A 27,581-nucleotide genomic window follows, 5' to 3' on the forward strand; every position below is an offset into this window, starting at 1 on the left:
GACAGGTGGTAAATGCGAAACACTTTCAGACGACGAGATAAATTCAGATGTAGGGAATGCATGTATTTAATGTCATAATAAAAATTTCATGTGTATAATGTGTGTCCCTTGATAATCAATTTCTTTATCCTATTTGTTCTTAGTATAATTCCAAATGTTGATTCAGATCTCACTTCTCTTTTAATTAAGAAGCTTTTTTTAATAAGATGATTAATAATAAATTCAGATGTAGGGAATGCATGTATTTAATGTCATAATAAAAATTTCATGTGTATAATGTGTGTCCCTTGATAATCAATTTCTTTATCCTATTTGTTCTTAGTATAATTCCAAATTTTGATTCGGATCTCACTTCTCTCTTAATTAACAAGCTTTTTTTAATAAGATGATTAATTCATGATGTTCCTCTTGTAACTGTTGCAAATAATTTTCAAATACTTTTGTATCGTTATCTTTCACCAATGCAAAATCATTATTGTTTAATCATTTCCTTAATAAATAAGATCACTTATGACATCATCTTTATATGAACCATAGAGATATCACGATATTTGTGCACGGAGAAATATATTCAACAAATTATAACAACAATGTGTTTTACAATGAGTCATAAAAGAAGAGATAGTTCAGAAAATGTTTCATTGTATGCAAGATTACAATAGAACCATTTATCGGATTCGAAGTTCTGTTAAATAAGTGGGCGGAAAAAGGACAGAAACGGGATAAATGGTGTCTTTTTAAAGCAGACAGGCAATCACTCTTCGTCCCTAATCGTACCTTGTTTGCGTTATCACGTGCGTGACCCTTCCCCGCTTACCTGCCAGGCCTGGTGGGGAATGTGAGCTCCCCTACAAGCAAAAAGGAGGATCGGAACTAATTGTCACACACACTGTCCGATCACTTGTCATTCGAGATCCAATAGTCACCGAGGGAACTTCGTTACAGCGATTGTTCTTCCAGAGAAATTAAGTGAAAGAAAATGTAAAATAAAAATCCTCTAATTGCATCGAGAGTATTAATTACGCGAATTCAACTACTGATATGGCTAGGTATCTCATCAGTTTTAAATCGTAACACAAAGTGTCTCTCATAATATTACAGATAAGTGTCAGTGACGAGTGAATTCATGTCCACAGTGTATACTTTTGGCTCGTTATCTTTTCGATCTTCCTGAATAAGCTTGCAACGAGTACAGTGGTTGATGGTGATAATCATCGAGAGGAATGGGTGGTGAGAATTCAAGGTGGGCCCCAAGTTGCGTCTCTTTTGGCGTTGCAGAGTGGATACAGGCATCTCGGACCGGTATGTCAATCGATCAAATTTTTAAATAAATCATATTCCATCCTTGTAATTATACTACAAATACAACTAAATAAGTGTAAGCTAAATAATGATACGTTTCACCTATTAAATGGGCTGTTTCGAAACCACATTGATCGATTATCAACATAAATTACAAAGCAGAGAAAGGATGATGTTGCAAATACTGCTTCATTTTACCTTAGAATTCTGTAATGGAATTGTTCAGTTTGGCTTCTGAGGGGCTCCAATGTCGTAACAACTGCGTTACTTTGAATATTCTGCAAATTTTTGTATATTACATATGTACTCTTTACACTTATAAAGCTTCAGATAAATAACGATTTCGCATCGAGTTATCACTTTACGTCGAATTAAGTATTTGAATTATTCCAACGAATGGAGAATCGGAAAGATAGTCGGTGAAAACTACATGAGATATTCACTTTTTCGTGTGGGCAGCGGTTTAATTTTGCAAGGGACGCGTGGTGGAGTGAGTTAATATTTGAAGATAGAATGGGTGTGAAACAGAATAGAGAAAAAAGCGTGGGAGTCGCTGTTCCATAGAATATTCACCGGTAATTCCGGGAATAAGTTCGTCAACGTTACGTAGAACAGCTTTCTATCCCTCTGAACACAGGGCATTGCGAGATGCAATTAAAACTTGAACAACTGCTTAATAACTTATTGTTAGCCACTTGTGCAACGCCCAATTCCAGTTTAACTTCGACCAGAGTATCCCGCCATTGTAACTTAACTTTCGTGTTTATCTCAGACAGAAGTAGTCGCGAACGAACTTCCTTCTCGTTGAACGTTAGGGAGAAAGGACTGGCAGTGAATTTATTGCCGCGAAACCGAAATTATTCGTCGGCAAATCGACGAAAACAAAACCGGCGGATTTGTGAGCCCGCTGAATGTCTTCTGAATTCAATCATCGTAAAATGTACACTGGCAAAAGCATCAGATTAAACCTTTGGAACCTCTGTTGTTTCAACGGAGATTTCCAGAAATTGTTTCTCAAATATTGAAAAGCTCGTGATGATTCGATGTTTAACGCTGGAACTACCGAACATATTAAAATGGCCAGTTGTAGGTATCTTCTTTTTGCAATTAATAGAATCTAATAAGTCTAAATAATTAATAAGAACTAATAAAATCTAAGTATTTTTAACAAAATTAATGCCGACTTTCGTTGGCCAAAAATTTGGAATTGTATCAGTGCTGAATCTTCTCTTAATTATCTCATTACTTCTAACAAATTAACTAATCTTTAACTAATTAATTCCGACATAAAGTCAATACTAGTCATTTGTATGGCTGGTTTAAGGCTGCCATGCTTACGATAATATAATTAATCTCTATTATATCTTTTCTATTTTCATCCATTGTTTCCGATTTAGCGAGAAGTAACATTTACCTAACCAGCATTGATTTTTATTAATCCTTGACTCAACGATTTCAGAAATTTCCTTTTAAGAAACGACTCGGTTAGCGGATTAGTTACGATCATTCTATATGTATAGCATATTTAGAAACGCATGATACAGATCGATAATTCCATTATCAAACGAATTAAAAACGTTCCATGGATATCGAGTTACATGTAATTAAACGTACAATATGAAATACACAAGCGCCATCGGAGAAAGGCTCAAGTACCGAACATCAAAACTAATTAATAGGACGAGGAACGAATGAACGGTAACATGTGCGGTGTACAAACAGATGTTTTACACGTTCCGATAATCCGCAACGAGTCACTCTAATCTCAAGTGTTCGTTAAACAGCGGCGCAAAACGTGTCCGCTCCATTTCACGCGTGACGCAAACCCGATGTTTCAAGTGAGTCGCGGATTCGCTTTGAAACGTTATTGTTAAAACCATGAATCGTGGGTGACGGTTCCTACGGTGATGCTAGAATAATATACATCCCAAAAGAATGCCACGAATGCTTCAAGCGAATTCATTAGAATTTTGCAAACATGCGTTCAAAATTCACTTATAACATAAACAAGATAATACTGCTCTTTTAAAATAACGAAACATTCATGTTTCCTTATTTTCATATATTATATTATAAGTTGAACGCTACGCGCCATGCTTCTGAGAATTCGCGGCCAGCTGGCGAGATAAAACTTGCAAGCTTAGTAGCCAGCGACCGAGGTGACGTGAAACGAATGATAGTAGTCTTCAGTTGAGGGAAATATTTATGTTTCCTTATTTTCGTATATTATATTATTAGTTGAAAACTACGCACAGTACTTCTAAGAATTTGCGGCCAGTTAACGAGACAAGAGTTGCAAGGTTCAGTGACCAGTGACCAAAGAAATAAATGGGTGATGAGTAGAGGGGGTGATAGTGGTCGTCTTTTGAGGAACCGGCTCGAGAATATTTGGACAGATTCATTGAAACGTAGATGAAATTATTCTATTCCATTAGTAGTTTAAAGAGGATATTTCTTTGCCTGGAATTTTCAAAACGTAATTGTTGCTGCAAAATTGCAGTAGTAATTCAAATACCTTGAGCAAACGTTCCGCAGGAATATTTTCCCGTCGATCGTTCACCGGGATTCCGTCAATCCGCGGGTGGACGCGATATTTCTGCTGACGCAGCCTCCAACCTTTTATCGACAAATAATATTTACATATAATTCCGGTTCGGTTGGCGCGATGTAATTTCGCCTGAACGGCGAGCATTTTTTCGGATCTCCGTTTCCTTATCGGAAATGAATATAATTGAGTTTCGACGAAATACACGATATATTAAATGCAGCAATTATCATGTTAGTAATGAAAACCGCGGGTGATAAATTTCTCGTTTTTCACAGAACAATTTCTTAATGTAGTATGTCGTCGATCAATCCTAGATGAAAACTATCTACGTATCTTGGAATCTGTTTAGACATCATTCGATTATTTCATATTAGAATACTTCCTTTTAGTCACTAACTGACATAAAGATGAGAAAATTGACAAAAATTGACTTCTTACAAATTTAAAGAGCAAGTAAATTAATGGAATTAATGGAATATTGTACTTTTAATGTAAAAACAAAGCTTTTTAAAAAAAGAGAGTCAAATATATATATATTAAATATATCTGAAAAGTGACTAAACCACATAATTAAGAAATCTAGAACGCGAGAATAGCAATGATATCACGCCCATGTCGTAAATCTGGCTTAAAACTATCTATCTATAATCCCTTGACATATAACTCCCCAAGCTAAAAAGGGAAAAAAGAACACAGCGAAAAGGCAATATTGTTATCACTTTTTTATTAAACTTCACACTCTAAACGTCGATTTTAAAAATCGTTTTCGAAACGTTTCTTTGGCCGATGCAATCGCGATGCATCGCAAGAAGAATGGGGTTAGCTTACGTACATAAGGGACGAGGAAACGAGACGATCGGCTAAACATCGGTTGGTCCAGAGGCAAAAGGGAGAAAATACGTCCGGGGATATCTTCTTGGTCGGTGGGACGTTTTCTCTCGCGCGACTTGATCTCAAGGCAGAACTCGTTTTGCAAAGTGCACGAGCGAGGGGAAGAGACGAAACGACAAGAAATATAGAAAGATAGAAGGAGAAGGAAGGTGGAACGGGAAGAAGAAACCGGGGAACGAGATCTGGCTGATGTCTCGGTGAATCTCGACGCGGAAACGGAGGGAGAGAATGGCTGGAACGAGCGATCAAATGGTTCGTGAGGCTTGCTTACCGAGATAATCTCTTTGCAGCGATCCGTGTGCCGTGGGGAAACGATTTGGCCGCACTTTTTCGACGCTTCCCCGCTACATTCACGTCTCGCTGGATCTCGAAGGCCTGAAATACGTTTACGCTTTCGCGCAGATTTACCAGGCCAACGGGAACACGGTGGGGAGGAGGGGGAGGGGGAGAGCTTGCTTGGTAAAATGTACGGGATCCACGTTCAAAGGCTCGGCAAGCTGGGAAAATTTCTAGAGTGAACGGCAACCCTCTCTTTCCACGCGTATTTGACTGGGGCCACAAAGCGAAAACTTCTTTCGAGGAAATTGAGACGCGCCCGTGATCTTCGAATAACGGTGACTTTTCGCTCGTGCTGTCTCTCTTTTCACGCTTATCCGAAGGTAGACCCGATGTATCGCAGCGTGTATCGCGAAAGTAACTACACGCGTATGCAAGTGTAAGAGAGAAGGGCGAATCGAATTTCATCTAGCTTTTTACGAGCGCCGTGCCGTGAATGCCTTCGATAACTCTTAAATCGAGTAGCACGATAAGGGTGTATGCTTTGTCTAAAAGCGTCGATGGACGAGAATTTGTTGCGCGAGTATCAATGTAATAAGATAAGATAAAGTTTTTTGTGCGCTGTGTCGTTTCGCGGAGAACGGATTTTTCCCGAGAATTATTAAAAAGGAAAGAAGGAATTGATGGAAGCTATAGAAATGATACGTCCATTGTGTTGAACTATGTATATTCCCTATTTTTAAAGTGTATTGAACAGAGTTAAATTTTTAGACACATACGTCGCAGTCAAATGTTATATTTATAGTTTTAATTTATAATGTATTCTAAAAAGCTACTCTAACAAAAAGAACGGGACAAATGCAGTAAATAAAAGGGATTTCAGACCCAAGAAGGAAGGAAATGATCTCGAAAACTAACCCAACGATTTCACTTGTCTTCTAGATTTTCTTACCGATAATTTTCTAAGTAAATTACATTCCATCAGAAACAAACAACCATCCATATACTTCTACTTGACAGTGTAAGTACGTACAACGTTCTTAAAGGCGTTCTTCTTCAGCCATACTTTTTAACTCTCTTCTTTACCAATAAGGAAGGTGACCTACATGGACCCGCATGAAATTGCAGCAACCCTGTCGCCGAACGAACGTTTACCCTCGTGAAAGAAACGCGCGTGTGCACAAACTCTTGAGCATCCATGCTCCACAGAATTTCCCTACGCTCGGCACACGCATCAAAAGTTTGATCCACTTTTCCAGCAAGACGTCCCAGACGAGTTGAGAAGGGCACTACCTCGCCGTGATCGTCGCAATTACCATAATCATTTTTCGTGCTTACGAAAAGTGACGTGTGTTTTTTCTGAACATCAACCGGCATAATACAAGTGGGCAGCATGCGGCATAATTACGCTAACAGAGTGACTCTCCTTTTTCAACCGCTTTACCACGATTCCTGGCCCCTGGTGCCGTCAACCAGTCGAGCACTCTGTATTTCTGCGCCCGCGAAACTGCATTTCCCTGCAGCTGCAGCCACGAAAGCCGACTGGCGCAGTTGCAGCTGCACAAGCAGCCTCGCGGCCGACCGCAATCCATGGCGAGCACGATTCACATGCCCTCGCTCGCTCGTTTATTTTCCAGTCACGTCGTGTAATTATTTCGTATAATTAAGCTCACGTGGTCTCTCGGTCTCAAAGGGAGAAAAAGGGTAGAACGGCGTAGCGAAAAGCCGTTCGAATCGAGCTTTTTTTTTACTACTGACCTAACACGAACGTCGGTGTCGACGGTGGTAATCTTGGAATTGGGTTATTCGGCCTTTTGGTCGAGATAAGGTTTGAGCGAGTGGCTTTCGTAATTTTCGATTGGAAGTAAATTAATAGCAGAAAGCTAGTAACGATAGAAGTGTGAAATTTGTGCCAAGTAAAATTGGAATAAATATATTGCTGGTCATCTATTGATGTTTAATGTAGAAATTCAGTGATTTCAATGCTTCTGTTTTCTAGATAGTTTAATACAAATCTGTTATTCTTTATTCGTGGCGTATTGATCCTATGATTCGAATAATTTCGAATGAGAAGGCTGATAGTTACGCGGCACCGGGTTGACGATCAATCTTCCGTAAATCGCTCCAGTCGTGACGTTCTACTGCTAAACGATTATAAGGGGACACTTAGGTGCCATCGATTTGGCAGCGAAACGTAACATCCAGCAACTGCTATTTTTCTCCGACTGTCGTACATTATAGCTAATAGATCACGCGAATTGAAAGGGAACATATCGTAGAGACAACTCGATCTGGAATTCTCCTCTGAATAACTTCTTAATTGGGTTGCCAAATTTCGTGTCACATTTACGTTCATATTGTAAGAATTATATTCTTACGGCGTTACTAAAATTTGAAATCTCGATATTTTTTCCAGCATTACATATTTAAACAAGCCATTCTATGCTTCATTATTGTCAACGATTGCATATTTATCGATTATCATAGTGCTTTATTCGATGGTCTGATAGAGAATTGAGCAGAGAGTCGCCTAAATTTTCTAGGATTTTCTCGCGTTTACGTCCGTTCAGGTAACAGCTACATGCCTGGAACTGAGTGACTGACAGACGTGGAATAGGGAAAAAGTAATTATTCATCGGGCTCGAAAACGAACTGCCGTCGTAGCCTCGAAAGCTTTCGACCATTTGATATAACGTTGCCTATCCAGGGTCTTGGCGACGCGACGACGTATGAAATTTCGTCGATTTTTCTCTTCGAAATACAACGTACCATCTTCGTGCGCAACACGTCCATAGACAAGTCAAGTTTGGACAATTTTCCAAGAATTGTAATTCAATTGCCTTTACACATACGGTACCGTTTTTAATTAAAAGACAATCTTCGGAAATTCATATTTCGAAGATCTTCGATGGTCCCATTTCTGAGATACTTATTTTACTCTTCTCTTACTTTGAAACCAATACTTTTGGATTCTACCCAACATTCTGCGATATTCCTTCTACCCGATCTTACTTCTGCAACTGCTTTTTTAATACTACTTGTTTGATAAAAATAAAATTGATTTCATCATTGGGCAGAGAAGCTACGTCGTCTCTTAAATTTGTACCATTGTGTGAGCAAAAGTGCACTGCCTCCAATATTCTGACAATGAGTAATAGTAATTTCTTGTTGAAGACACGCGTAAACACAAATACTATTTGTCTTTGATTCAGAAAAGACGAATTCCTCCACTTTTGTACGACTAATCCAGCTTACTGAAATAAATTAATGCTACGACAAAATCATATATTATAACGGTCACGATAGAAATGAAATTATTTATCTTGGCAATGTTCTTATATTAATTGTATCGAATGACGAGTAGTATACCGAGTTCATGTATAAATTCATATTTAGAAGAAACGTGACCCGGTCTATTTTTATTCTGAATGACTCGTTTGATAAACATCGCATGGCGCACAATACGCCACTAGTTTTATAGTTGCATTAAGAACGATTGAGATAACAATTTGCTTTAACGAAGAAACGCAAACGACATTTTTAACGTGTGACCCGCATTTTCGTTATAATCTGTCGCCTACCTATGCACAGGAAGCAGAAAATCCGATAAGCCAGTTAATTACTCGCAGTGAAACTTGTGTACGTCTAAGTTACTCAGGTTTATCATATATCTTACGCGGACACCCTATATTATAAAGGCACGAGATTGCTCAATCAAGCCTGGCCTCCGGGCAAATTGAAATCCAGTTATCGAGAAGCTGTTATGAAACTGTTGGAATGAATTTCCTAACATTAATTTCCGGAACAGGCCGAGGGAACAGTGTTTTCTTTATTTCCTGTATAATCGAGCGACAGTAGGAATCGAACTACAATAAATGGAGAATACCTTTGAATGGAACTAAATCGCCGACAAAATTTATTGAACGTTCGAATTTTAATAGAATACGTTGAACGTCACAGTTTCGGAATTATCAACAACAATAACTTCATGGAACATATAATACGCGTAATTACTCCGTATCGTTAACACGTGTATCGTTAAGTGTGGATATTTTGGAAAGTAATTAACCACCCTGTTAAATGACAATCAGTCTTTGTAAAACCGAATCTTTCGCAAAATGAAACGTTCATCAAATTTCAGCATATTCATACTCATAAGCTGCTAAGAATTCTCATGTTTATTCACCAATGGAACAATGTAAACTTGTTCCTGACGGAAACGAGAATTACAAAGAAACGAATTAATCTTTGGTTAAAATAAGAGACAAGCTGCTATGAAGCGCGATACATGTATAGTAAGCTCGGAGCAAAAATTGAAGGGACTGTTACAATAAAGAGATAGCGTTACTTTCGAGTAATTTACGTAAACCGGCAAAAGTCAAGGCAAAATCAATCGAAATCAAATCACGTTTTTGCTACAAATTCGAAGTGTCTTATCGTGCCTCTCTTTCTCTTCCAATAAATACAATTCGAATATTGGAAATGCCTCTTTATTGCCGCGACATTCAATTTTGAACACCAATGATACGGTGTAAACTCGTTCTTGTCAAAGAGAGTTACAAAGGAACGAATTAGTCTTTGATTAAAATACGAAAACGATCAACTACGATGAGACGAGTGTTCTAGGATCGAAACAAAAATGTTTCAAAGACGAGTAGCGTGACTATGACAGTTTTAACGACCTCTTCTCGTGGTAGAGGCATTAATGACGGTACGTTCATAAATGATCGAAGCGGATGCGGAGGTTTTGCCGATTCAGCTTCAGCTTTTGGCAGTAATTGAAATAAATGATATGGCGTCCTCTGTTGAACGCCATAATGAACTTCCACGTTACGGGGGTTGACAGATGTCATAGCGACCTGCCGCTCGGTGTTCGCCTTCGTTAGCTTCCTACCTTCGAAAAGGTTTAATCTCGGTTCAAGTAGATCCTGATATTTGATCTCTGATTTCCGGGAAACTTCGCTCTCGATATTTCTTATCATCGACTCGATCGTGCACCGTTCAATGCATCCGATGACAAATATTATATCACATTGGTATTTATTCATTTCTCAAGCACTGTTTGCCAATTACCATAACCGAGCAATACAAATAGTAAAAGTAGTAGATAGTAAACAGCAGGAGCCATACAAAATCGTAATGTATGCAAAAGTTCAGTTTGCAAATATACGTTAAGGAATATGTAGCAAGAGGCACCGTTCTACTGTACATTTTTACGTATTTGCAACACAGGCAAGTGTATTTTAGGCCAGTTTACGATATTAATTTCACGTTCCATTTATACATAACACGTTTGATTTTATCATCTTAAATATTTGGAGTTCTTTTTAAATGCACAAGTTAATTTCAGTTTTCGGGATTTTCAAAATTTTCACTTGGACATCGTCAACGTTGTCCAAAAAGGAAAATAATGTCACGTTGTTAATAAAAAGCGTTTCGTTCACATAAAAAGACGTGCTCACGATTTTTGTACAATTACACAGTTTAATGAATTTTACGTTTACAGTGCTCTGTAGGAAATTGATGTTTTAGCTTTTTACGTGTAATTGTCAACATGTCTGGAGAACCGAAAGCTTTGGAAAAGATCGATGCGTGACAACGTTATGATCGAATCGTGTGGCAGACAGGTATTTCCCACGCCTATATTGCTGCGAAATTACGTATTAGTTTACGTGCACACTTATGGGTAGCACGGCGTGTCAGCCACATAATTCCGATACATAACATAATCGATACGGCACTAATAGGTTCAAGAGTTAAGTGAGATCGAGTATATGAAACTAGTCCGGACCCTCTTTGACCAAATTCACGTGACGCTGGTTACGGCGTTGATTTCAATTAAAACTTTGATTTTGACGTAGCCGGGTTTGACGTAGCGCAGTTTCGAAGATTGCCTTTGCTAATTCAATTTCCCACGCATTATATGGGCCCCTGGACGCGCTCCCTGGTACAAATGGACGATCCATGGTGAGACACCATGATCTCGCCTAAATCGACAACTTTTTCAATTCTAATTTTAACCTAGTTTCATCAGAGAATAAACTTTTTCAATCCAGAAAGTACACCGGCAAACTTTTCTTTCGTTTCAACAATTACAAAGAACGAAAAACAAGGATCGAACGAAATATACTTTGGCTTTAAATCCGGTTATATTCCAGGATAGAAGAATTCATATTACATAGCGTTTCAGTTGGAACCGAATTGTCTGTCTTTCTCATTTTTAATCGTATTAAGAAATATTTCTTCCAACGATCGGATCGACTTTAATAAATGTTATGTTTAACAATTTCTACGCTGCACGTACAAAAATTCATTTTCGCAACTTTTCGCACAGTAGCCATCGATAGAGCTAATCAGGCAAATGAAATCGACTGTAGCGTTCCCATAAGTCCAACGAGTTTTCGCTATTTCTTTCTTCATTCTCAAGATGCTCGTACCTTCGATTCGAATTTTTACGAGGCTCGCACACGAATCTACGCGATACATACCCGCGTTGCTTGCTCGCAGACACCAATCTTGAAGATTGTTTTCTGGCATAAGCATTGTCATTGTCACGGTCGATGTTCTCGAAGTTACATATTGATAGGTAAAGACTGTGAGCATCCGTTTCCTTTCGAGGATCTGCAAACTTTCGTGCCACGAAATTACCATTTCCATCGTGGAATTCAATGTATATAATTGAATTTAGCGTGCTTAAGTGGCAGGGAGAGAGCGTAATCTCGAGAAACACGCACCGGGTAGAGCGTTATAAGCTCGAGCCACCTACGACGTTGAACGATATACAAGCGATTATTATACCGGGATAGTAAATGGCGCGGTACGAGCGCAATATCTGTGAAATTTGTAGCATTTCCGCAACTCCTGGGTATAAGAAACTTCGCGTTCAACTGTGGAATCGTTTAGGCAGTCGTATGTACTGGATATTACATATATTACAGACATTCGTTGTTATCTCGTATCTCTTTTACCAGTTATTAATTTGTACGTAAATTCATTTACTTTCTGAGTATTTCATTCTTTAACATTTTTAATTGCAAGCGAGCCGTGCTAGTTAATATTCCACACACGCGATAAGATTTAAAATAACTTTTTCTTCCACGGTGTTTCTCCTTTGAATTCATCCAGATTACGTTTTAATCCCTGTCTAACAGGAACTTTCTCGACTTCGTCACGAATGTTGAATATTTTACTTTGTAGTATGAAAATGAAGAGGCAAACGAGAAGAACGTTTACCATGTTACATTTTATTACGTGATGCTATTACGTAAGATGCTGAACAAACAGTAATTAAAGAGTCAATTATTTAATTTACGCTCAAAAGTATCCTATTCTCAAATCATGAAAAAATCACTATCACCGTTTAAACGGACTAAAATTTCTCCTAGTCGAAAGAACAAGGTAACACAACTCGAAACGAAGAGTAACAACAAAACCAGTTCGCAAACAACGATCGTACAAGCGAAGGGATGCGCGAGGTACACGTCCCCCGTGGATGTTACACGAAAGGTGTTTCTGTTCCACGGTAGAACAGAAACGTTAGGGTTTTCATTGAAACGTGGCGATGCCTGCGGGAGCTTACTGCCGCGGGATTACCAGAGACAGTTGGAAATCCGATCAAAACAAATGGACTGCGAAAATACTCTCCCTTCCTCCTGTTATTACCTCGTCTCCCTCTCTTCTCGTACCTTCACTCCTGGCGCATATAGTAACAGTCGTTTGCGCGGGAAGACTGTTACAAACCGACCTGGATAGCCTGGAGCTCGTGGATTTTCCCACAGAGAGGAGACAGCCGGGCGTAATTTGACCGATCGATACGAGGAATCGCTGATCGTCGAGTAATGAGCGACTCTGATTTCTTGTCCTCTATCTCTCAGGTCTCGTTCGTTTCACGTAGACGGACGATAGAATCGGTGGCTGGTTTTCATCTGGCAGGCTAACAAACACAAGGGGAATAGAAGAGCTCGTCTCGAGGGTAGTTTTGGGCAGCACCAAGCGTCGATTGCCACCGGGACGAAGGGAATCGAACCATTATCACGTAACAGACAGATTCGAGTTTGAAGCGTTCCCACGTGGAATTTAAAGCGAGCCATGTTGTACGTGCCCCATTTTAAGGTTACTCTCTTGTTCAAGAGCTGACCTTGATGGACATCCAGACTTTGGAATTGGAGGAATTAGGGGAAAGATTCTTCGGGGGGATTCGTATCGTATGAGACACGGTGGAACATATCATACGTATGTTTCTTCGATTATTTTAATGTTGCTTTACGATTACACAACGAGATTTTAATAAATCAATATCTAAATAGAAAGACTTTAATATGACGGAGTCACAAGTCTAACATAAGTCTTTCAAAAATAGACAAAATTGTGGACACATGAAGAAAAGAAAAGAAGAATTTTAATAACATGGGATCGACGACAACATACTGACTTTTAAAAATGATTCCCTGTAAAAGATAGGAAATTTAACTTGTCGAGTCCTTCTAATCTTCGTACAGTTAAAAAAGTTGAAGAATAGCTCCAGCTTCGCATTCCTAATTCCAAACGCAGGATGAATAGAGCATCGCAAAGAGGAAAGAATCGGAGATTAACCTGGAAAAGTCATGATTAGAAGCACCGTCCATTCTTCAGCAGGTTGAAGATAAAGCCAATGGGATAAAACATCTAGTCGGAAACGAGAAATCCATGATACGTGGCGACTTGAAGCGAACGAGGACGTCGAATGACCGAAAATCGGCTCCATAAATCTTCTAAAATGCCGTGGCGAAATTATTTGCGGGACACGGAGGTGTCGTGGATGTAAATTGCCGCGCTTCGACTTCCTACTGGCGCCGGAAATCGTGATAACATCGATGTACCGGGGCCAGTGGTATAAAAATCGGTAGCTGCTTACGCCATCACGTGCGATCGTTCGCACGTACGACCGTTTTTATCCTCGCGTCCAAACTGAATTGTTCTCTCCTTCCACCAGCCCCCCAAAAATACAAAAAAAAAACAATAAAAATAAAACAGATAGAGATAGACACAGGAAAAGAGGGAGGGAAAGAGAGAGAGAGAGGCGAATAAAAAGAAGAATATAAAAAAACAAGCGCGTTCGTCGTCGAGGATATTCAGCCGTTTATCGTTTGGTTCGATGGCAACGACCGGTCGGATTCATTCCCTCTGGCTGAATACATTTCAAATATAATGGATACTGGATTATAGGTATATTTTCTCCATGGGCCAAGCAAAGCCAAATGCGGGATTATTGTTTCATAACAGGCTTCGTGGATTTTTCCGGCCTTTGTTTTCCCTGTCGATGTTATTCGATGAAAATTGGGGTCACTTTTGAGGGTATCGCACAACCACGCGACGTCCGCGTCGACATACTAATCGCGAACCGTTCGTTGTTTTTTTCCATTATCAAATTGGTCATGTTATCCGCAGCTTAGTGTTGTGGACGTTCTATAAAGTACGAACATGTATTTGCAAATATCTTTGACCGTTAATTAACCGGGTAACATTACCGATGAAAAACTAAGAATGATATGTACGATGAGATGGCAGGACAGTGACTCGCGGTGTGTCATTTTTTTTTTACGTTTCAAATCGTGTGATTTTTGATTCTACGAAAATATACAGCTATTTGATAATGCGGAGAAATATTTCGACTACTGACAGTTCATTTTCCTATGCTTTTTCGCTGCTGCCGGTGACGAACGAGGTTTTTAATCGTGACGTCCATTGAAACGATGCAAATATGGAAATGATCTAGCGCGATGTAACGAGATATGACGTTACATCGGCAAAGAGAGGAGATACACATCTGCTCGCGCAGATACGCTCGATTTATGCAACGTTCGTAATCCATGAACTGCTGTAATATTTGTAATTGACATATTCGTAACGTTCACAATATGGACATGTTGTTTGGCGATGCGCCAATACTTTGGTATTTGCATGAAAAAAACATACGATATTCCGTTCAATTATATTTTATACTTCGGTTTACGTATGTGACCGTGTAGAAATATACCGGCAGTTGATTATCCTTGACATGGTGTATTTTAATCGCGCAACTTTTTAGATAAATTAAACCACAATGATTCTCTTCTTCATAATTATCGTATAATATCATGACCCGATTAAATTAATTTTTAAAAGCTGACATGAAACAATACAACCAGTATTTTTAAATGTTAAACTTTGCAGAACTATTTCGTTGCATAACAAATTTTTCATTTTCGGATTCTTTAATTTCTGAATTATAAGGCAGATTAAGAAAGATTCTCTAAATTGATGAAAGAGCTATCTATGCCAATACAAGCAGTGATATTTAATGAGTAAATTTATATATTAATGTACACCACAAATAATATAATATAATATTGTTATAATAAATCATTAAATCATCATTAACTCGTAAACATTAATCAAATTCGATCATCGTTCCTACAAACTGACTGCAAATATTTCTGCACAATAGTATACATTCAATCCTTACGAAATCATCGATCAGCCAGAATCATTGATCGACCAACGCGTCAAATAGGAATTGCGAGCCAAGAAAGTCCATTCAATTTTTCCAGTCAATTTTTCCATTCATTTTCTTTCTGCGGCCATAAGTCATAAACCATTTTGCACCTGCAGTTCCTCGTCACCCCGTGCACGTATGTCCATGCGTCGCGCCCTATTGCGCCAGCACACGCAGTTACCACTACAATCATCAATCAGGCGAGCCCGTGGATCGATAAACTATCAGGAGCAGCCAGTAGGAAAATCCAACTATCAGGAGGTTGATCGAAAATAAAAAACAGACTTCGCTCGTTATGGAAATATCGAGGTTCTAACCGGGTCTTTCCCTTTTTATATGAGGAAGAAGCGACATCAAATACCAGAGATACCATACAAAAATACCACCAACACGTAGCACTTGGATAATAATAACGTTATACCCCATTTTAGACGTTCGACGCTCCCTGAAAGCCCTTTCATCCGTTCCACTCTATCTATCTGTCTATCTCTTGTTGAAGTTAAGACGACACCAACCTTCTGTTCATGCTATCCTATTCGAAGCGTCCCATTCGATCGTTCGAAGGGCTGAATCGTTGCGACGTCGCGGCGCACCCTCGTCGCTAGAGCACCCTGCGTGCTCAGTCAGAAGGGTAGCGGCCGGCGGCTCGTTCTAGATAGTCCAGTTTACGTACAGTCATTTGTGCGAAGACAACGCAGAAAAGTATGATAAGTAATTTTAAAATTCAATATCTTACGAACCAATTACGTATTAACAAAACTTTTTAGTAAAACGGACTTTTGAAACAGTTGAGAAAATGTTATGTAAAGATTCTGATTAAAACAGTTACGAAGAACCTTTTTATCCATAATAACTGTCACGAGAAACTGAAATTTCCAACTATTATCCATTTCGATTATGGTTCCTATTTCAGTTTCCATATTGGTCCTGTAAATGTTGCTCTTCCGATTCTATATCGCTTTCGGAACGGTTCTAGAATCGATTCCTGTATCGACTTTTCCCTAATTGATATCACCAATTACTATAGCTGCAGATCACACTGTATATGTGCATATTTTTAACAAAATTATTATAGATAAAGAGGAAAAATTTGTGAATATCATTGATTTCTAACGAAGCGTTGAAATAAATAAACCAGGTACATATTTTTCACACTCTCAGTTAGGGACATCGGATATTTGCGCAGATGGGGACATTCCTTCCCCATAGGCATAAATGATTGCGTTATATATACGTACACATTTATATTCTGCAGATGCATGAGCATATATTTATACGCATATGTGTATAGCTATACGTATACATACAAACGGTTTTCAGGCCCCGTTTTTTTTACCAAATGTTATTCTTCGCTTTGTAGTGATTAAATAACACGAGAACCAGAAAATCTACAAAATTACGCTCATCATATTTTCCCCTGCGATCTTCGTAGAAAAATTTAGAGTATTCAGACTACAGCTATTTTCCTGTGAATTTGTAAAAATTTGTGAGTTTCATTTTTGTGGTCGTTTCGAAAATTTAAACGCGATCTCGTTTCAGGTATTTTATTAAATTTTTGGCTCGAAAAATGCTGCCGCAATGTGGTACAGAGTCGTGTTACACGATTATCGAATTGGGAACATAAAAAATCGAAATAAAAGAACTACTGGTAGATGAAAGCAATACGCAGCACTGCACGTCACCATCACGTTAATTTAAATTTTTATGAAGCCACTACCATGCCCAGCGTCACGTTAATTTAAATTTTTCTGCCGAAATTGCAATCTTTCCGATCTTTCCATACGAGGTTCTTCGTTCAGGTCTTGGGCTTCGTGGATACGTATATATGGCTCAAAGATGGCAATGGTGCTCAGAAGAAAAGGGGTGGAGTTTGGTCAACAAAACCATTAAATTCAAGCAGCAAGGTAATGGATAGATTTTTTAGAATTTCATTGATTTTTTTAATAAAACATATGGAAAAAACATGACTTTCTACTTGCGTTATATTATATTTTTCATCCATTTATATATCTTTTCACGCTTCATTTCGATCGTTTTGATACAAGTTTTAATCCTAGTGATAGTTCCAAAGTTAAATTCTTTTTAAACTACGATATTAGGTTCTACCAACACGATTTTTCAATTTTGAAGATTATTTGGGCAGATCAGCAGAAAACGATCGAGCGACACAAGCGCGGTTACGTGCCATTATCTAGCTTCGACTCGGAGAAACCACTGATAAGGGAGAAAAGACTGGAGGTAGATCAGTATCATTTGAATAGCATCAAGGAGGACGACGAAGATTGGCAAGAATTTTGGCAGGAAGATCCTCAAGACTCTAGACTGATGTTCAATGACGAACTTTGGGATCAAGAATGGTACCTGGTAATTAAACTCATTTAGAGTATCCTTAAAAATTGCGTAAAAATTGGTTGAAAACGTAAGAAAAATAATTCAAAAAAGGAAAGGAAGAAACACGTTGAAAGAAATCAATAATAAGTGAAATCAATAAAAAGGGATTGTTGGTAAAACGTTTAGTGGATAACTTTGCTATCTGACGATAACACAAGGCTTCCTTATCAACTGTTGCAGCAAGACACGAGATCGAACAAAGCTCTCCCTAAACTGGATCTGAACGTACTGTCCCTCTATCGACTGGGGGTAACTGGTCGAGGCGTGAGAATCGCAGTTTTGGACGATGGGTTGGAATATACCCACGACGATTTGCGAAATAACTACGTGAGTAACGAGAAACTTTGCTTCGAGCTACTCTTTTTAGCTCATAGATGACGAGAGGGATCGTTTAAAATTGCAGCCTGTAATTTTTTGGATATTTTCTATTTTTCTACTTCTATCAACGATTTTTAGCTTGTCAATTAATCTTATAATCAATTTATTGAATTAATGCTAGAATTCTGATATTAGTTACATTTTCTAGTTCATAAGCGACCGAGAGTGGACTTTTAAAATTGCATCCTTTGATTTGAAATTTTTAAACCTTTTTTTGAATCCTTTTTTAATCCTGAATTTTTTAACTCTTAAAAGCTACCGTCAAAAGAAATCGTGTTAATTCCATCGCGATTGAAATTTCATCCCAGAGAGAGAGAGAGAGAGAGAGAGAGAGAGAGAGAGAGACAAAGAGGGAGAGAGAGAGAGTACGTCTTTTTTTACGTTAGAAATCAATAAAATCTAACAAATGAAATTTAATAAAAAAGTGAAATTTAATTATAACCATCCAGTGTTAGATGAAAAATAGAAAATTTAATGTAAAACGATAATGTTAAAAAAAACTTCGCTCAAGGTGAAATTTAATCCAGGATAACCTTCCAGCGTTACAAGATTTCTATTTTTGCTCTTTCATCTACACAAGATCATTATGTAGCGGTTTACTAATTAATTGTATGAATTCGCTGATCTAGGATCCTGATATTAGTTACGATGTAAACGAGGCTGACGATGATCCTTTGCCACGATACGAATTATCAGGTATGAATTATCAGATTAAATCGCCTATACGCTTAACTCCGATATACGTTTTCAGTGAATATATATTATACAGATTATCCTGAAGTAGCATTACAATCCTATCACGATAAATACAAAAGGTAGAAAAACAAAATTATTGCTTTTTGTTGAGCTCGCATTCTTCCAACCATTTATTATACAAACTAAATACGTGACTTTATATATCATATCGTAAGATTTACGCGATCAGCAAAGTTTATACCAGACTGAATGCCGTAACTTTATACGTCATATCACAAGATTTGCATCGCCAAGAAGGTTTATCAAGATTTACCAGGAACATAATATCTCTGCAGTAATCCTCCAATTTTCATACTTTAACCTTGCCCCCGTTTTATCAAACAAAAACGACTTAATACTCTAAGATCTTGTCTATGATAGAAACAAAGCATAGAAACTTACTAAAATTAAAACGATCGAAAAATACGATTTAATCTAATATATAAAAGAATAACCTAGAGAAGGCAAAAAAACTAGACATTCAAAGAAACATCCGTCTAATCAGCACAAATCACGTTTTCTGTAAGAATTTTTCTTCTCGCGCGTAATTCCATCGAACATTACTTTTTCGCGCGTAACAATTATTCAACGCGTCCTCAGGGGTGAACGGCCATGGAACGAGATGCGCAGGGGAAATAGCAATGGAAGCTAACAATCGGAAATGCGGCGTGGGCATCGCTTTCGAGGCTTCGATCGGCGGCATCAAGTTGCTCGATGGTTTGGTAAACGATCGCGTTGAGGGAGAAGCGCTAGGATACAAACCGGAACTGGTGGATATTTACACGGCCTCGTGGGGCCCAGCCGACGATGGGAAAAGTCTAGAAGCTCCTGGCAGGCTGGCCAGCGAAGCTCTCGAACGTGGTATCGCTATGGCGAGTATAGGGTCAGGAGGGGAGGGATAAAGCGAATCGAAACTTAACGCTTTGAAACTGAACGTTTTCGTTTAATCATAGACGGATGAGTCGAGTTAGCGAACAGCAACGAGAGCTTGAGACGCTTTGTGTCACTCTCGGCATAGATCAAGAGTTTCTAATTACTTGGAACGTTAATTACCTTGAAACGAGAAAGTTGTATTAACGTCGTCATTATAACACGCCCACCAGGAAGAATATTTTCTTCGTCACCTGGCAAACTGGCGGAAACAATGAAAATTCATCATCATAAAAATCTTGCTTTTTCATCCGGACTAAAAAATTTCCTGCAATTCTAATTAATTCTATATGAGAATATACGAGATACGCCATAAATAGGCGTCACGAAGCAGGTAGAAAATACACGGCGTGGTAGTGTACAATTAAATATTCATGTAGAATAGATCGTGCGAAAGGTCGAGAAGCATAGGCCTCGATGCATATTTATGTCGTGGGTGGATATTTATCAAACGATTCCTCGTGATAACGTCATTTTATCTGATACGCGTAAAAACATCGTTTTCAAGCTGGATAAAGATAATAACGCACGTAGTACGCGGCTTCTTAAAGTTATTGATTTGACACGATTATTCAGGGCAGAGGCGGCAGAGGTAGCATTTACGTGTGGGCTTCCGGGAATGGGGGCTTGAGATCGGACGATTGCGGATGTGACGGATACGTAGGAAGCATCTATACCATCGCTGTGGGATCTGCTAGTCAAACTGGAAGATTTCCATGGTACGGTGAAAGCTGTCCCGCAACGTTGGCCACCACGTATAGCAGTGGCGCTTATCACGATCAAATGATAGTAAGCGATATTGTACATGTCTCATTTTCTATTAAAATTGAAACTTGATAACTTGAAAATCTATATGAGGTGACTGATCAACTTCACTTTCTGTCAATTGCTTAATTTCATTATACAGATACACAATTAACGTTCAATTCTCAAAAAAGAAATGAGTTACTTCTATAAAAGCATTGATAGCAAGAAGATGATACAGTTAATTCCAAAGATAATATGATATGATTCTAAGTAGACAAATGATGAATAATAGTATTAATATTAAATATAAATACGATAGTATCATTTTCGCTTCGGAAACCAGAGAAAGGATCGAAAAGGAAAATCGATAAATGAATAATAAAATTATTTTAAAAATGGTAATTAATTAATTTCTAAACCTCTATAAGTAGAATTCGTTCTTCTTTGAGCACCTACGATTCGGAAAATATTGATCGTGAAAGTCTCGTAAGATGCGTTTTCACTGTTTTCCGTATGTTAACCACTCTTAAGCTCAAAAAATTCGATAAAACAAGATCTTTATAATTCGAAGATTTTAGATGTCCCTTTCGGTTCGAAATGTTCGAAATTGAATCGTTTGAAATTTTGGATTATATCAGAATGAATGAAAATACTACTGGAACCATTCCCTGTAGCTAATGGAATAATTTAACGAACTGTCTTTTTATGCTTTCAGGCGACAACAGACTTAAGAAACACCTGCACCACGGGTCATACTGGCACTTCCGCGTCCGCTCCATTAGCTGCAGGAATCCTGGCCTTAGCTTTACAAGTGAAGTACGAGCGCGTTAGTTTCCTTTTTTCTCGGACCCACTGAAATATCTGTTCTATTTAGAGGGCGGGTTGGGGCCATCACATTTGCAGGAAAAATCGTTAAATGCATTAGCGCAACTATGGTTGAATCTCGTTAAGATTCAAGTAACTTCGAGCACAATCCTTAAATGGGTTTGCAGAATTGAATACTTGTACGAAGTAGAACATATATTAGCACCAAGGAGGTCGCGTTACTAAAAATTCCGTAACAGCATGGAGTGGTAGAGTGTAGCAGTTTATATCAAGCAGATATTGGTCATTTCTGCTTGAACCTTAGAATCAGCAGACTAAATATTTCCTTCGATGCGTTCATTTTTTCATTTCCTCCTCTCGTTTCTTCCTTTATTCCTCCCTTTCTGCTATTTTACTTATTTCCTTTCCTTCTTTTATTCGTTTGCCAATTTCCTTTTCTTTCTTATGCCTCTCTTCTATATATCTGTATTTAATTAATATATATGTGAAATACATAATACGCCATCAGCAAAGTTAAAACGAAAGGCAGGAGGAAAGAAAAGTTCCTTTCCGTATTCGATATTTATTCACCACAAATCCCTCTAATCTCTTTTTCATTTATGAAAACATTGTTACCGGAAATCTCGACGAGGAAACGCTCGTAGCATAAATCCATCCATGTGGAATTAACATAATACGGGACTCGATTAAAAACTTATCGTTATCTCGATCGTCAAGAAAATTTCAAACAAACCACGTGTTCGTTTCGTCTATGAAACTACGAAACTTGCCGGCATCAACGTTTCCCAAGGGTTGTTTTAAGCAGTTCAGAAAAACACTTTAGGCTATTTTCTTGTCTTGGGCCGATCTAACTTATTCCAATCAGATTACGAAATATTCCATCATTCACACGCTACAAGTACTTCTTGGAAACATAGTTGCAACCATCAGAATAATTTATGTATTGTCCTTGAAGCAAAGATTTAACCTGGAGGGACGTGCAGCATCTCATCGTTTGGACGTCAGAATATAATCCACTCAGGTATGTTTAATATTATATTGAATTTTAACATGTATTTGTAACATGTATTCTTTAAAGACTAACAATCTTAAAATCGGATACGTAATCAATTAATTCTATATCATCAATATTGCGATTTTATTTGATTTTGGGTCTAAACATATATTTCATTTTCATAATTTAAAAATATATGAATTCAAAGATATAGCTTGCATTAATACTGAGGTGATGTGCGTGATAGGTATAGAAGAATCACTCGGTATTGTTTAACAATAACTGTTTATTTACTTGTGTTCGTGGTATACACTAGCGCGCCGAAAGCACGGTATAATTATCGGTTCGAGATTGCAAGTTCAAGCTCGGCGCGATACTTTACGCGGTGGTTCGAGACGAGACGGTTGCACAGATGTCGAGAAATTCAGATTCGCTATTACGTACGACTGCGGACGAACAATTCAGATAGGCGTCTTCCAACTTGCCTCGCGGCTCGCGATAGAACAGAATGAATTTGTGTCGCGATGATGCTCCTTAGGAAAACTGTGTTTGGCTGTGTCTAAGGATACGGGATCATCGGATTCGTTAAGAAAAGTGTTAGTTCAGAGAGTGAGTGAAATAGACGTTGCTGTTAATTGGCTAAATCGTGAGTTGGCGGTTGGAAAGGGATGACAACTGCCCTTGAGAGAAAGTTGCTAGCGAGGAGCGTCGTACGTGAGAAAAAGCAGATTTCCCGTAGTGGGTGGTATGTGTAGGGACTATTGAGACAAAGACTATTTGTCCTTTAGAGAATCTTAGCTGCATGAATCCTAAGATTTATAGCGGGTCCTTAGGCTCGCTGTAAATATTCGGTGAGAGTGTATCGACATCTGGCAATCATCTGTTCGAAGAGTAGAGTCCTTGTGTAGCGAGGCACGGGACAGAAACCGTTGAGAAGTTTGCTATCGAGTGCCGCTACAGTACCCCCTTACCAGTGACAGCGTTTATCTTTTTTCTTATATCTCGCAGGTAGTTCTGACCTATTACCTTATCGCAGACCCGCTTGAAAGCGATCAGGAAAACAAACTTTCCTGCCCGCGCGCGTGGTGTGATGAACTCCTGAGTCATCTTCGCTTTGCTGTGCCCGCTCGGCGTTTTGCGTAGTTGTGGTTTTACGCGGTATAAACGTAACGTGGGTTTCTGCGCTGGTTTCTAGTTGCTGTTGTTCTATGTCGTCGGATACAATAAAAGCGGGTTTCAAACGATCTATGGAGACTATTACGTTTTTATTGTTTATTTTGACGGTGAAGGTCTTTGTTCCACGCTGTATAACCTGGTAAGGTCCGTCGTAAGGCGGTTGTAACGGGCCACCGCTCGCGTCGTGGCGTACGAATACGTACGGTGATGTTTCGAGCTCGCGGAACACGAAGGTTTTCTTGTCGCCGTGTCGCGTAATCGAATGAGGCCTGATTTTCTCTATTCGCTCTTTTAAACGGTTCGCGAATTCCGAGTTGGGCTGTTGCTTTGTCGGTACGAGAAATTCTGTCGGCAATCGTATGCCGGTGCCGTAAACCATTTCGGCGGCCGTCGCGTTCAGGTCCTCCTTGATAGCGGTTCTTATGCCAAGTAAAACAATTGGTAGGATTTCTACCCAGTTGCTCGTATTGTGACATTTTATTGCTGCCTTTAATTGCCGGTGAAGACGCTCTACCATCCCGTTGGGCGCGGGGTGATAGGCTGTCATGCGTAGATGCTTAATGCCAAGCAACCGGCACAGTTCGTTAAATAAGTTTGATTCGAATTGGCGTCCTTGGTCGGTCGTTATTTTTGCAGGCACGCCAAAACGAACTATCCATGTAGAAAGGAGGGCCGAGGCAACGGTTGTCGCTTCCATGTCGGCGATGGGGATGGCTTCAGGCCAACGCGAGAAACGGTCGATGCACGTTAGACAATATCGGTAGCCTTGCGAATATTGCTTCGCGATAATGTCTATGTGTATGTGCTCGAACCGGCCTGCTGCCGTTTCGAACGTTCCGACGGGTGAGGATACGTGCCTGGTGACTTTGCATCGTTGACACGGGATACATTGCCCTGCCCAAGTCCGGCAATCTTTGTTTACGGACGGCCAAATGAAACGCGACGTCACCAACTTTTGCGTGGCACGTATCCCTGGGTGAGAAAGTCCGTGGAGCGAATTGAATATGTCGCGCTGCAAGGATTTCGGTACGTACGGTCTTACAATGTCGGCTGATACGTCGCAATATATTTCTGCGTCGTGACCAGGAAAGCGTATCTTTAACCGTAACGCGGTTGTACCGGAGTTGACGATATCGCTTAGTTCGTTGTCGTTTTCTTGCGCGGCGGCGAGAGTTTGATGATCCACGGCCTTCCCTATTGCTTCGATGCGTGACAGAGCGTCGGCTACGTTATTATCTAGCCCCTTTATGTAACGTATATCGGTGCTGAATTGACCGATGTAGTCTAGATATCGAAATTGTCGCGGCGAACACTTTTCTAACTTTTGTCTGAACGCGTAGGTAAGAGGTTTGTGGTCGGTATATATTACGAAGTTTCTGCCTTCTAAAGCGTGTCGAAAGTGTTTGATTGCGGTGTATATTGCGAGTAGTTCGCGATCGTACGCGCTATATTTTTGCTGCGCGGGGGTCAGAGATTTCGTTGCGAACCCTAGCGGTTGCAATTCGTTATTTGCGCGTTGTTGTAATACTGCTCCCACTGCATAGTCGGATGCATCTACCGTGAGGCTGATAGGCGCACCTGGTATCGGATGCGTCAGCATCGTGGCATCCGCGAGAGCACGTTGCGATTCGCGAAAGCTGTTTTCCGACTGTTCCGACCACTCTATGGGCGCGTTGCCCTTTTTCGCGCCTTTTAACAAATCATTGAGCGGTTTGAGTGTTTTTGCGGCCCCCGGTATAAAACGTCGGTAGAAGTTTATCATACCGAGGTACCTACGTAGCTGCTTAGCGTTCGCGGGTTTCGACAATTTTATAATCGCTTCGACGCGTTCGGGCGGCGGTTTAATTCCGTCGGAGTTTACCGAGTATCCGAGAAAAGTAATTTCGTGCACGCCGAATTCGCATTTCGTGGGGTTTATCACGACGCCGTAATTATTGAGGCGGTCGAACAGAATTTTCAAATGTTCGCGATGTTGACTTTCGTCATCCGATGCTATTAGGAAATCATCGATGTACGCGTAGACGAAATCGAGCCCACTTGTGATTTCGTCGACGAATCGCTGACATGTTTGCGCGGCGTTCCGAAGTCCAAACATCATGTTTGTTGCTTCGAAAAGTCCGAAAGGTGTTGTTATCGCGGTTTTTTCGATGTCTTCGGGCGCAATCGGAATTTGATGGTACGCGCGGACGAGATCGATCTTTGAGAAGATTCGCTTACCAAACAGATGATGCGCGAAGTCTTCGATATGCGGCGGTGGGTACCTGTCGGGTACTGTGCGGGCGTTCAACGCGCGGTAGTCGCCGCATGGTCGCAGGTTTCCGTCCTTTTTCGGCACTACGTGCAGAGGTGATGCCCACGGGCTTTTCGATGGTCGCATCACACCCTGCTCGATCATGAGCTCGAATTCCTCCTTTACCTGTTTAAGTCGATCAGGTGCGAGACGGCGGGGTTTGTTGTAGACCGGCGGGCCAGGCGTGGTTTCGATGTGGTGTACCACGCCGTGTCGAGTCTTCTCTTTTCCAAAAATAGGTGGGCGGGTGAGGTCCGGGAATTCTGCCAGGAGTTGGTGATATGGTGATTCGCCGATAATGGTCTTAACGGACACTTCGTCTGTCGTGTCGGTGTATCCCCTCGATGACATTCGAGTTGCCGTGTCGGTGAGGCTTTTGTTTCGCGCGTCCACGAGCAACCCGTAATGGCTTAGGAAGTCCATGCCGATGATGGGGGTTTGCACATCGGCTACCGTAAAGTTCCATCTGAAAGCTCTGCGTAAGGACAGGTTTAGCTCCATCGCTAAAGTGCCGTACGTTGCGATGCGCGTCCCATTGGCAGCGAATAGTTCATACGCTGTTTTCTTTACGTCCGTGGATAGCCTGCTTCGGGGATAAACGCTGATATCAGCACCGGTGTCAACTAAGAATGAAGTCTTCGTTCTCTGGTCCAAAACAAAGATGCGGCGAGATCCCAAGGCGTTGTCGTTCGCCGCTTTTACGGACGGCTGGTGTCGTTTCCCGACTTCCACTTACAAGGGGCGTTACATTTCCTGGCGCGATCGCCAAACCTCGCATGATAGAAGCACATTCCGTCCTGGCGCGGTTTATCTCGCGAACGCGAACGGCGGCGGGGTCGGGTGAGAGAATTCGAGCGTCTTCGTGGTCGACGATGCCCGTCGATTCTCATAGCCTTCATTCCGTCTAGCACCTTGCTGATGACGACGGCGGCCAGTGCGTCGGTTTTATCTTCGTGTGATGCCGGTGGCTCGGCGATTGTGACCACCTTGTGTGCGCGCTGCCCGTTACGATTACACGCCTCATAGATTTTATCCGCTGTCCTGGTCAGTTTCTCGATGCTCGTATCGTCCACTGCAGCCAGGACTTCCCTGATACGATCAGGGAGGCGATTCCTCCACAAGATGAGGATGAATTCATCGGACGCGAGGGGGCCGGCTAATTTTTTTAAGTCATTGTAAAACTGTGAAGGCTTTCTGTCGCCCATCTCTTCCCGTTCGACTAATCTTTCGACTTTGGCGCTGTCCGATTCGGTCAGGGCGCGGATCAGCTCGCTCTTCAATTTATCGTACTGGCTTGTGGCGGGGAGGTTGGTCACTGTGTCTTTAATCTTCGCGAGGTAATGTGGGTCGAGGAATCTCCTGAGGGCTAAGGCTTTTTCATCGTCGTGGCTGATGCCGGCTACTTCGAAATATTTCTCCAAAATGGAAAACCAAATCCCGGTCTTCGTGGGCATAAAGGGCGGCATGCGGAACCATGAGCCGGCTGGAGTTTGTTTGTTCTCCTTTTTCATTGGTGTGAGTTGCGAACTATGATATTCACACTGCGACTAGCCTATCGCTGTCACCTCTTACACAAAAATCACGT

The 27,581-nt window shown here is 40.3% G+C and overlaps 1 protein-coding gene across 1 annotated transcript in view; it reads left to right on the forward strand.

Annotated features, from left to right (window-relative positions):
* Nucleotides 1–877: 877 nt before the first annotated feature.
* LOC126922536 (neuroendocrine convertase 1-like) overlaps nt 878–27,581 on the forward strand; it is a 35,013-nt gene continuing 8,309 nt past the window's right edge. The window contains exons 1-10 of the mRNA XM_050735209.1: nt 878–1,049; nt 1,137–1,302; nt 17,330–17,434; nt 17,661–17,894; nt 18,102–18,248; nt 18,929–18,995; nt 19,635–19,906; nt 20,541–20,753; nt 21,427–21,527; nt 22,492–22,557. Coding sequence (XP_050591166.1) covers nt 1,042–1,049; nt 1,137–1,302; nt 17,330–17,434; nt 17,661–17,894; nt 18,102–18,248; nt 18,929–18,995; nt 19,635–19,906; nt 20,541–20,753; nt 21,427–21,527; nt 22,492–22,557 — 1,379 coding nt within the window. The 5' untranslated portion in view covers nt 878–1,041. The remainder of the gene's footprint in view (nt 1,050–1,136; nt 1,303–17,329; nt 17,435–17,660; nt 17,895–18,101; nt 18,249–18,928; nt 18,996–19,634; nt 19,907–20,540; nt 20,754–21,426; nt 21,528–22,491; nt 22,558–27,581) is intronic.

The sequence above is a fragment of the Bombus affinis genome, chromosome 12, assembly GCF_024516045.1.
Source record: "Bombus affinis isolate iyBomAffi1 chromosome 12, iyBomAffi1.2, whole genome shotgun sequence".
Lineage (NCBI taxonomy): Eukaryota > Metazoa > Arthropoda > Insecta > Hymenoptera > Apidae > Bombus > Bombus affinis.